This window comes from Heloderma suspectum, chromosome 1 (genome assembly GCF_057233095.1).
Source record: "Heloderma suspectum isolate Gila_16-S chromosome 1, 16-S_ref, whole genome shotgun sequence".
Lineage (NCBI taxonomy): Eukaryota > Metazoa > Chordata > Lepidosauria > Squamata > Helodermatidae > Heloderma > Heloderma suspectum.
In genome coordinates this window covers 72,721,081-72,732,978 of record NC_139458.1, presented here as the reverse complement: position 1 = coordinate 72,732,978, position 11,898 = coordinate 72,721,081, and the positions used below count along the sequence as shown (strand labels likewise).

Below are 11,898 nucleotides of genomic sequence, written 5' to 3'. Positions count from 1 at the left end.
GAAGTGGGGGCAGTGGGGCAAGGATGGAACTAAATGCTATGAAGACACAGAGGGGAAGTGCCTTTCACACTTGTGAAAGACACATGGAAAGAATTAGATTTTTCTCTCTCCATACCATACTTCAGGACCTCCTTCCTTATGAATGTACAAAATCATTCCTAGGCACTAAAACCTTGGGTGAGACATGGAGCTCTCTTCTTTGAGAGACCTACAGCTCAATCCTAAAAGGCAATAAATAAGTCTGAGCAGGTGAAATACAGTGACTCTTTATTCCTTCTTTAAAAAATTACATCTTTATAATAAACAGAAATCTTCAATATAAGAGAGACACCTGCTTATGAAATAGAACAGGTTGTTAAATTAGGTATAGAACCGTACACTATTTCCAGAAGAAACACCTGATGCTAATTGCTAATACCTGTGCTGTGTAGTATGTAAGGCTACCCTGTGCGAGGAAGTCATCAATTTAAATAAAGGTGTATAATTAATAATTGTGGAATATATGTCACCTTCTCAGAATAAAACAGTGCCCTGGTGAGGAAAAGGAATTCAATGTGCTGATCTGTTCTGAAATAAGGAACATTGTTATGTTCTATGGGTGAGTAATAGGCTAGCTGCCACATTTTGTACGAACTAAAGCTTCCAGACGCGCTTCAAGGGTAGCCCCGTGTAGAGCGCATTGCAATAGTCTATCTGTGATGTAACCAAAGCATGGATAACTGTTGTCAGATCAGGCTGACTCAAGAACAGATGCAGTTGGAGCACTAGACATAGTTGTGCAAACACAATCCTGGCCATCACTGTTGCCTGAAAAATCCAAAGACGGCATCTGTTATGATCTATGGAGCGGTAATGTTCTGGAGAACCTTCTAAAATGTTGGACAACACTTAAAACAAGGGCAGCAACTGTGCTCCTGTCCCTTGCGTAAAGAAAGTGTTTGTTTTGGTAAGCTGTATATCATATCATAAGATAAGCACTCATAGCCTGCAGAGCCTTGTGCTTTGAGCTGACTGAAATGCACAGAGCTCAATAAAGCAAAGTTTGAACTTGCAGTGAGCAGTTTCTAATGGAGACTGTCTGCAAGCAGCCAGCCCCGCAGATTCTGTTGCACAAGCGGGACCACTGCTTGCGCAACAGAGATCTAACCAGTATTGCGTAAGGTTCGCGTAAGGGAGCTCTGCCAGCCTGCCCCCGTTCCAGAAATAAGCATTTCCACTTGTTCTGGGGCTTGCCCCTGGGAGCGTTAAATCTCCATTGTGCAAGCGGCGGCCCCGCTTGTGGATGGTCACCACTGGATACTGCCCTGAATGTTTAAATAACCCAGTGGTAACCTTTCTGCCATATTGCTTTGCCACTCACTCCAAATTCATTACATTACTTCTTTGGTTTGTTCTTGTAATGGAAGCACTGGGTTCACAACAATGTAAGTTTTACGGACTAAGTTAACTGATGAATGTTCGCCCAAGACGATTTCTCTCGTGTAAGAAAACTGTGTGTTTGGTCTGTGGAGCAGGATCTCTCTATAGGAGTTATATGCAGATTACAAGAATCGTCCTCATTGTTATGTTGTTCTGTCCAAGGCCATCTTGCAGAACAAATCTTGTGTTCTGTGTTGATGGATTTAGTAGAGAATCTTCTCAGTTGTTTCCTTCTCTGAAACATTCGTTGCAACAATGAAAAACTGGGTATTTCATAACGATGAAAGACAGAAAATCTTGAGCAGAAGATGAAAAGAAAAGAAGTCCATAGAAGCAAGAAAGCATGGCTGATTTTACACGCTGCTGCTTGGATACACGAGACACAACATTGAGCCCACAACTGCAAAATCCTGGAAGCAAGCCGCCTTCAGCAGAACAGTTGCTGCAAATAGTTATTGGCCAGTTGTCATTCATGAAGAATATTCTGAATCTTAACCAATTTAACAGATACTATAGAAGTCTAGCCTGAGAAAGTTCACATTTTCCCGATTTGAAAGAAACCTTTCAGAAACGTCAGCTAGGTTGCTCCAAACCCTTCGTTTTCAGCTTTTCTTCCATTTCTCTGGAGCTGCAGCTTCACTTGACATGAAGCACCCAGTCAATGCCAACATTTAATGAAAGCTTTTGAAGGGTCAACACAGAGTTCTTGGCATCATATGTGAAAGCCACTGCTTTGTCTTTCCCATCTGAATATTAGCAGAAATAAAAACAAACATATCACATTCATTCAAAAAATATACTGAATGTCATCACAGAATTTCAGAAAAACCCTATTCCAGCATTCCTAAACCCAGTGTCCTCCAGATGTTTTGGACTACAACTCCCAACATTCCTAGCCATTGGCCATGTCTGGGGCCTATGGGAGTTGAAGTCCAAAACATCTGGAGAGCACCATGCTGTGGAAGCCTGCCCTAGTGTAATCCCCTGTGCTGAAGCAAATTCTTCCACATAAAATAACCCTTAGGATTGCATCATATCACCCAGATAAGGACAATGTCCAGACTTTTCTCATGTTATCCTGAAGATATGGTAGCACCAGGAACCAGTATCATGTGAATCATCATCATGTGAAGCACCATCATACAGATGGATAGTTGCTTTGGTTTTTGCCAGATTTAATAAAGCCAAGGAAATAATGTGGGTAATGTGAGGAGAAGTGTTCTTGTGCTTTGGTTTTCCACAGGCAACCACACTACTGTTATACTGAAGAAGGCCTCACTGTAGGATTCTGATGTGCTCCCACAGCTACTCCAGTCTCTGCAGCTCAAATCTCCAGAGTGCCATTCACACAAGGGTGGTTCAGATGTCCCCCATGCATTCAAGGAATGCATAAGGGCAGGCTGACTGGAGTAGCTCTACCTTCCGCTCTGCCCAGAGATCACCCCTTCTGCTGCTGTTGCATGTTCAGGGTGCATGAGAAGGGTCTCTAAGAACATACTGCCATATGTACATAGAGATCCTCTAGACCAGCCTTCCCCAACCTGGTACCCTCCAGATCTCTTGGATTACCACTCCCAGCATCCCTAACCACCGGCCATGTTGACTGGAGCAGATGGGAAGTGTAGTCTGGAGGGCACCAGGTTGGGGAGGGCCACTCTACATGAGTGGGACTCCTGAACCAATCAGGATCCCCCCTTGCATGGAGGTTATCTACATGCATTTGTTGGCATGTGTGTAAAGCTTCTTCTCCTGTGCACCAAGCACATGGTTGGCAGGGGTGTGGCTACTGAATATGTTGGCACCAGTGCACCATAAGCACATGGTGAGAGGTGCCTGGCCCCCCCACCCCCACCCAATACACACACAGTTGATGAGTATAGAGGTACATTCTCAAATTTGATTCCATTTCCAGCTAATTATAGAAAAATAATACCTCAGCTGTGCTAAAGGACCCTTAACTGTGGAAGCATCCTGAAGTGTAAAATATTTCCGTCTCTTACCATGGATGCTGGCTGTCACAGAAGAAGGTTGCTTTTTTAGTCCCAAAATCAGTATCCGTTCAATGACACATTTAGTATGAAATTGCCCATTTTCATCCGCGCACCTGGAGGAATGAAGAGACAGAGGAAGGACCTGAGCTAAGTATAAAATGATGGCTTCTAATACTAGGTATATTTTCTTCTTCAATAGACTGCCTTATCAAAAGGTTTCCAATTAACAGAGTTGGGCTGGGGGTGGAGGGATTCATGTGTGTGACACTGCCCACCCCCAGATATGGGAAATAAATTTATGATAAATTTCCAAGGGGATGTTGGGTTGGCTTACCTTAGTTTTATTTAAAAGATAGCCAATAAAGTCTCCTGGCTGCTCCAAACAGCCATGAGGCTCTCTAGGAGCCGGTTGACCACGTTTCCAGGTCTAGAATGCCCATGGGAACAATACTACTTCAGTGCTGCCTGCAGAATTCCAGCTAGACATGGAAAGCTACACTTTTCATGAGACTACTTGGGAGGAAGAGGAAGCCCACATGAGTACCTGCCTCGATCAGACCCTGTCTGGGAGCCAGGGAGAGAGAGTGCCTCCAGCTCCTATACAGACCCTTGGCCTAAGCCAAGCAGCCACGGATGCAACAGCTTCCTTGGGTGTTTCTGCCAAGACTCTCTGCGGTCAGCTGGCTGCCAGATTCGTACCTTTACCCCTTTCGGACCAGGGAACAGACATTAGCAAAGGACTGTATCTATTAGCATTTTCAATGTCTCTTATATTTCTTATTATGCAATCCTCTGGGAGATTTTTCTTTCTTTTGTTGCTCCTTCTTTGTACTCACTTGGTTACCTGCAACTGTGCTAATGTGAAATATTGTAAGTACCAGCTCTGTTCACTATACCTGGAGAAGGCCAGGGCCAAGTGGAGCAAGTTCTGTGTAAGATTCCATTGTTTTGTGAGCAATGGATGCGACTCAGTTTTTCATAGTTTATAGTTCAGTTATGAAAATAATTTCTGATACAAAACTATCAGCCTACGATGCTCAACTCCTTTGGCCTTTGCCCTTATAGTGCACATTACCTGGATGATAAGACAGTCTTATGGAAGGTGAACTTTCTGAGCAGGAACTGCTTCTCATGGAGATACTGAAATGAATGGCCATCATCCAAGTAGAGCTCACCTGCTGCAGACCCCTACAGAGCAGGTAAAATACAAAACAGTTAACAAAGCTCTACAGAGTATAAACAAAAAGGGGAAATCATAATCACTGCTATGTGCTGATGTTTAAGTGGTTTAGTGAGCAAACCTATGCACATTTAGACAGAAAAAACGTCCTACAACTCCCAGCATTCCCCAGCCAGCATGGCTTACCAGGGAATGCTGGGAGTGGTGGGACTTTTTCTGTCCAAATATGCATAGGATTACATCTTTAAAGTCTAAGTCTGGGGATCTGAAAGCCAATCTACACATTCAGGTGGGAGACAGACAACAGTTTTTAAGAGTTTTGAAAGTAGAGGCGTTGCTTCCATGATTTATACATATATAACTTTTGTCCTGGTGTCGCCGATGGTCAGAGAGGTTTGGAAGGGTTGGCAAAATCTTTTTACCAGAGGCAAATGTGGGATAAGTGTACACTCCACATGCAAGCCACTTCCAATTTTGAAAAAAAAACATTGTCCATGACAGATCAATGATGGAGTTTCTCATCTCTTTATATTTTCGAAAATGTATGTAAATTTCTTCTCTCTCACACACACATGCAATTATCTCATATATGTCAGCTGCTATTTGCAAACATTGTAAAAGGCAATGAAGATCCTTGATGGACTCATACATCTCATCTAGTTTGATCCTCAAAATGTACACATGGTAGAATGCCAGGGACTTGATTCATGCTGCAGAAGAGAGTCAGATGCGGTAGAGTAAGTTTAGGGTGGTTCAGAGGGGGTAAATCTAGGGTGGTTTATCAAAAAAGATGCTAGGGAACATGAGCGGGACGGTGCTGCTGCACTCATGTCCTGCTTGTGGGCTTCCTGTGGGCAGCTGTGGGAACAGAATGTTAGACTAGATAGGCCTTTGGTCTGATCTAGCACAGGTCTTCTTATGTTCAATCCCTTCCATTTATACTTGGTATTAAGACCCACTAGGTTCAATGGGGGTTATTCCCAGGTAAATGTGTATAGGACTTCATCCTGATATAAGAAAGAGGAGTTGATATTATGAACATAGAGGACAGATGATTTGGTGTGCGTGTGGGGGAATGCCCGTCATTGACCTATGAGATCAAATTATAATTAGTCATAACTGCACAGTTGCAATGCAGAAGTTAATGAAGTCTTGGTTAGGAATCCATCCAGGAACTTTTACAGCAGGTAAATACAGATGACCATTTGCTAAATGGCAACCTACCTACTATGGTGTGCATAAGACCACTTGGTCATCTGTATTATCCTGACTTTGTGTAAGGATAACCTTACCACTCTCCTGCATCTCTAGATTTCTGATCAGGCACAGAAGTGTGGTAAGATGTTTTCACCACTTGGAAGGACAATCAATTGGCAAATGGCCATTTGTATTCCTCCCTTCCCCTTCACGGATCACTGCCTTGTTGTGGCGAAGGGGCTTGCATAACTCAGTGAAGCCATAAGCTATGCCGTGCAGGGCCACCCAAGACGGACAGGTCATGGCAGAGAGTTCTGACAAAATGTGGTCCACTGGAGAAGGAAATGGCAACCCACTCCAGTATTCTTGCCAAGAAAACCCCAGGGAACATATCACAAGGCTAAAAGATATGACACCGGAAGATAAGCCCCTCAGGTCGGAAGGTGTCCAATATACTACTGGGGAAGAGCAGAGGGAATTTCCAAGTAGTGCCAGAAAGAGTGAAGCAGCTGGGCCAAAGCTGAAAGGACACTCAGCTGTGGATGTGTCTGGTGGTGAAAAGAAAATCCGATGCTGTAAAGAACAATATTGTTTAGGAACCTGGAATGTAAGATCAATGAATCAAGGTAAGCTGGAGGTGGTCAAACATGAGATGGCAAGATTGAATATCGACATCTTGGGAATCAGAGAACTAAAATGGACAAGCATGGGCAAATTTAATTCAGGTGACCATTATGCCTACTACTGTGGGTAAGAATCCCTTAGAAGAAATGGAGTAGCACTCATAGTCAATAAAAGGGTGGGAAAAGCACCACTGGATTCTCAGTACGAATCCAAGGCAAACCATTCAACATCACAGTAATTCAAGTCTATGCCCCAACCACTGAGGCCGAAGAAGCTGAGGTTGATCGGTTCTATGAAGACCTACAACACCTTCTAGAACTAACACCAAAAAAAGATGTCTTCTTCATCATAGGGGATTGGAATGCTAAAGTAGGAAGTCAAGAAATAACCGGGATAACAGGCAAGCATGGCCTTGGTGTACAAAATGAAGCAGGACAAAGGTGAATAGAGTTTTGCCAAGAGAACACGCTGATCATAGCAAACACTCTTTTCCAACAGCACAAGAGACGACTCTACACATGGACATCACCAGATGGTCAATATCGAAATCAGATTGATTATGTCCTTTGCAGCCAAAGATGGAGAAGCTCCATACAGTCAGTCAAAACAAGACCTGGAGCTGACTGTGGCTCAGATCATGAGCTGCTTCTTGCAAAATTTCGGCTTAAATTGAAGAACGTCGGGAAAACCACTAAACCATTCAGGTATGACCTAAATCATATCCCTTATGAATATACAGTGGAGGTGAGGAATAGATTTCAGGGATTAGACCTGATAGACAGAGTGCCTGAGGAACTATGGACGGAGGTCCGTAACATGGTTCAGGAGGCAGCAACTCAATCCATCTCAAAGAAAAAGAAATTGAAGAAAAAAAGGTGGCTGTCTGATGAGGCTTTACAAGTAGTTGAGGAAAGAAGGGAAGCGAAAAGCAAGGGAGAAAGGGGAAGATATATCCAACTGAATGCAGAGTTCCAGAAAACAGCAAGGAGAGACAAGAAGGCCTTCTTAAATGAAGAATGCAAAGAAATCGAGGAAAACAATAGAATGGGAAAGACTAGAGATCTTTTCAAGAAAATCAGAGATCTCAAGGGAACGTTTTGTGCAAAGACGGGCATGATAAAGGACAAAGAAGGCAGGGACCTAACAGAAGTAGATGAGGTTAAGAAGAGGTGGAAAGAATACACAGAAGAACTATACAGGAAAGATCTTAATGTCCCTGATAGCCATGATAGTGCGGTCACTGAACTTGAGCCGGACATCCTCGAGAGTGAAGTCAAGTGGGCCTTAGGAAGCATTAGTAACAACAAAGATAGCGGAGATGACAGTATTCCAGCTGAGCTATTTAAAATCCTAAAAGATGATGCTGTTAAAGTGCTGCACTCAATATGCCAACAAATTTGGAACACTCAACAGTGGCCACAAGACTGGAAAAGGTCAGTTTACATTCCAATTCCAAAGAAGGGCAATGCCAAAGAGTGTTCAAACTACCGTAAAATTGCGCTCATTTCACATGCCAGCAAGGTTCTGCTCAAAATCCTACAAGCTAGGCTTCAGCAGTATGTGAACCAAGAACTACCGGAAGTACAAGCTGGGTTCCGAAGAGGCAGAGGAACTAGAGATCAAATCGCCAACATTCGCTGCATCATGGAGAAAGCAAGAGAATTCCAGAAAAACGTCTATTTCTGCTTCATTGACTACGCTAAAGCCTTTGATTGTGTGGATCACAACAAACTGTGGCAAATTCTTAAAGAGATGGGGGTACCAGGCCACCTTACCTGTCTCCTGAGAAACCTGTACGAGGGTCAAGAAGCAACAGTAAGAACCGGACATGGAACAACCGATTGGTTCCAAATTGGGAAAGGAGTATGACAAGGCTGCATATTGTCGCCCTGCTTATTTAACTTATATGCAGAGTACATCATGAGAAATGCCGGGGTGGATGAATCACAGGTCGGAATTAAGATTGCTGGGAGAATTATCAACAACCTCAGATATGCAGACGATACCACCCTAATGGCAGAAAGCAAAGAGGATCTAAAGAGCCTCTTGTTGAGGGTGAAAGAGGGGAGTGCAAAAGCTGGTTTGAAACTCAACATTAAAAGAACTAAGATCATGGCATCTGGCCCCATCACTTCCTGGCATATAGAAGGGGAAGAAATGGAAGCAGTGACAGATTTTATTTTCTTGGGCTCCAAGATCACCGCAGACAGTGACTATAGCCATGAAATTAAAAGACGCTTGCTCCTTGGGAGGAAAGCTATGGCAAACCTAGACAGCATAGTAAGAAGCAGAGACATCACCTTGCCGACAAAGGTCCGTCTAATCAAAGCTATGGTTTTCCCAGTAGTAATGTATGGCTGTGAGAGCTGGACTATAAGGAAGGCTGAGCGCCGAAAAACTGATGCTTTCGAACGGTGGTGCTGGAGAAGACTCTTATGAGTCTCCTGGACTCCAAGGAGGTCAAATCAGTCAATCCTAAAGGAAATCAACCGTGACTGCTCATTGGAAGGACAGATACTGAAACTGAAGCTCAAATATTTGGCCACTTAATGCAAAGAGAAATCTCACTGGAAAAGACCCTGATGCTGGGAAAGATTGAAGGCAAAAGGAGAAGGGGACGGCAGAGGATGAGATGGCTAGATAGCATCACCGATGCAATGAATGAACTTGAGCACGCTCCGGGAGAGAGCGGAGGACAGGAAGGCCTGGCGTGCTATGGTCCATGGGGTCACGAAGAGTTGGACACGACATAACGACTGAACAACAACAACAATTCCTTCCTTGTCTGGTTGTTTGCCAGTTTTAAAACTTGAAAAGAAACAAAATATGTAGCATATGGATTTTACTGAAAGGTTTGTCAGGTTGACATATATTTAAATTTACACAATGTGTGAAAGCTTGCTTGTCACTGCAGGTTGAGAGAATGAAAATAAAATTGATGGTAGGAGGAACTCACACATTTTCCCACACTAATCTCTGATGAGCTCTACTTTCGTGGTGGCTTGGGTGGGAGACAAGTCCTTGCTACTTAAAGAATGGAAGTGGGAGCCGAGGGCATAATGATACAGAAATGGAGAGTCAGAAAAGATGGAAGACTAAAAATTATACAATGAGCATAAAAATGTAAAAATCAAGTAAAATAAATGAAATATGTGTATAAAATATAATTTCAAAGTACCGTGTGATCTAGGGCAGCACGCAGTTCATAAGGAACATCTACCATCCATTCTGTGGATTTTCCTACAGAAGTCTTTAGTGGTATAATAGTCCCCCCACGCTGAAATACAGGAATCTGAGTGCAAACAGAAAAGGACAAAAGAACTGAAATGTAGTATGCCTACTTTGAATGGAGGTGAGCAGGCAATGAAACACATTCTCCCAGTTTGCTTTTGTGAGCTGTTGCTGTTAGACTTCTAAAAAGGAGGCCCTATTTTTCTGGAGTAGTTAACCAGGCCTGACTGTATAGAAGTCATATATCATGGAGAGCGAGTATGTTTACACATCATGTAACTGCTACAAAAAAAGCTTAGTGATGGTACAACTGAATTAGACAGATTTTGACATCTAAAAGAAAAATTCAAGATTCATATTTACCTTCTCTGTACGTTCAGAAACTGCTATAAATTTAGAATCAAATTATTCATCACCATACTATAATGTTCTTTCAAACCCTTATGTGAAACTGGAATACCACCTGGGGATGATTTGCAGTTTATTCTTTTATTCCATAGCTTAACAGGTTTTGAAAAATTAAGGAAGTGGCAGATGCCAGGTCAATGGATATGATTATGTACTGGTGAATATGACATCGATTTGGATCCAGAGATAGACAAATGGAACTCTGCTCAGACAATGAGTTTTTCTCACTCTTCCTCCCCCCTGCGGTCCCCTATGCCACCCTAAAGCTGCTCTTGAGGGTCGAGGGATCCTCTGGAATGGCATGCAATGGGGTGGCTGCAGCAGAACAGGGAAATCAGGATAAATTGACAGAGCTGTCTTGCAAGAGCGGAAGTGCTCTTCCACTCATACAAGAAACCTCTAGATCCAAGCAAAATAATTCTTCCTTCTTGGAAGTCTGTATGTGTTTATATGTATATATTTATCAATACAGATATAGCTATGTATTAAATGCATCTCCCACTCCTGGGAAACTGATTTTTTTAAAAACCCTGGGGAACTGTAAGTGAAAGAGCATTCAAAGCCATCAACTGTTATATCATAGGATCTATTACTGCATTAAAACCGGTCAGTGGAAAAAAACCCTACTTTCTTCATATTACCACCTTAACCTGCGTAAATTCAAATAGACATTTTGTCAATGCTGGATGCATATACACTCAACCCCAATTCTTGGAGCTAATTTTCCCAGGCAAAAAAAAGAGGAAATCTAGTTATTTATAGCCTTTTCTTCCTCATCCATCTTAATTTAAAATACTATTAATATTTAGTGCTTGTTTTTACATAGAAACCAGCTCAATATTTTTCACCTCCATTGCACAGATGTACTTCCTGTAGGAACACAATAGCCCAGTTCTCACGTCATGGCGGCAAATCGTGGGTTATAATCCAGGGTTTGCAGGGATGTACACCTTGCACAGATCACACACTCTTTCTGTAAATAGCCTCCACTGGTACAAATGGAAGTTGTCAATTGTGTCATCCGAACCTGGTCTGCTGGGTTGTTTAGGGGCTAAATAACACAATGGTTAAACTAATAACAAACCACACGTCAATTAGAGGTCGTTTACAGAAAGAGGGTGCGGCTTGCGCGCATCCCCACAAATCGTGGATTATAACTCATTATTTGCTGCTGTAGCATGCAGACTGGGTAACTATTCTGTTTTTCTTTATACAGTATCCTCAAATCTTTATTTTTGGGAGACATTAACCCCTCTTATATTCAGACTATATATATTATTTTTGTGAGCCATAACTGGTGTTTATTAATAATTTAACATTACTAAGGAATAAGATAAATGGGTAAGTTATGACTAACAAGGACCAATACTGTTAGGCCCTCACAAATCCTTGCTTTTTAAAGCCAGTCCCATTCGTAGCTTTCATTTAACAGAATTGATTGGCCTACAATAATTATCTTCTCTTCCCAGCATCCTATCTCTTTTAGAATACATCTCCAGTTTAAAGTAAATTGTCTTGAGTGACTGGTGAATATTTGAGCAGAAATCTTTTTTTTTTCATTTGTCAAATCAATGATATAAAAACACAAACATACATTGTTCAGTGTTACTGGGATCTTCAATATGCCTTGAACTTCCAAACAACTAAATTTTCGAAAGTCATACCACATCTGCAGGATAACAAACAGGAAAAGGGACAAGTATGAATTATAGATTTTCAGATTTAAATCCCACCTCTTTACCTTGTTCAAGGAGGGTCACAATGTGAAACCCTCAGAAAATATCAAATCTATAAATAGCTCATAAATACCCACAATCATAAAAGCAATAAAACATGAAAGTTTCAATA

The 11,898-nt window shown here is 42.1% G+C and overlaps 1 protein-coding gene across 7 annotated transcripts in view; it reads right to left on the bottom strand.

Annotated features, from left to right (window-relative positions):
* Window positions 1-246: 246 nt before the first annotated feature.
* GANC (glucosidase alpha, neutral C) overlaps window positions 247-11,898 on the bottom strand; it is a 58,626-nt gene continuing 46,974 nt past the window's right edge. For 6 of the 7 annotated variants that reach the window (XM_084846415.1, XM_084846443.1, XM_084846454.1 and 3 more), the window contains 5 exons: window positions 11,645-11,719; window positions 9,590-9,703; window positions 4,486-4,598; window positions 3,420-3,523; window positions 247-2,165 (listed from right to left, as the gene is read on the bottom strand). In XM_084846415.1, the coding sequence (XP_084702541.1) occupies window positions 2,056-2,165; window positions 3,420-3,523; window positions 4,486-4,598; window positions 9,590-9,703; window positions 11,645-11,719 (516 nt within the window). In that variant the 3' untranslated portion in view covers window positions 247-2,055. The remainder of the gene's footprint in view (window positions 2,166-3,419; window positions 3,524-4,485; window positions 4,599-9,589; window positions 9,704-11,644; window positions 11,720-11,898) is intronic. The other variant, XR_014789502.1, reaches the window with a different exon arrangement.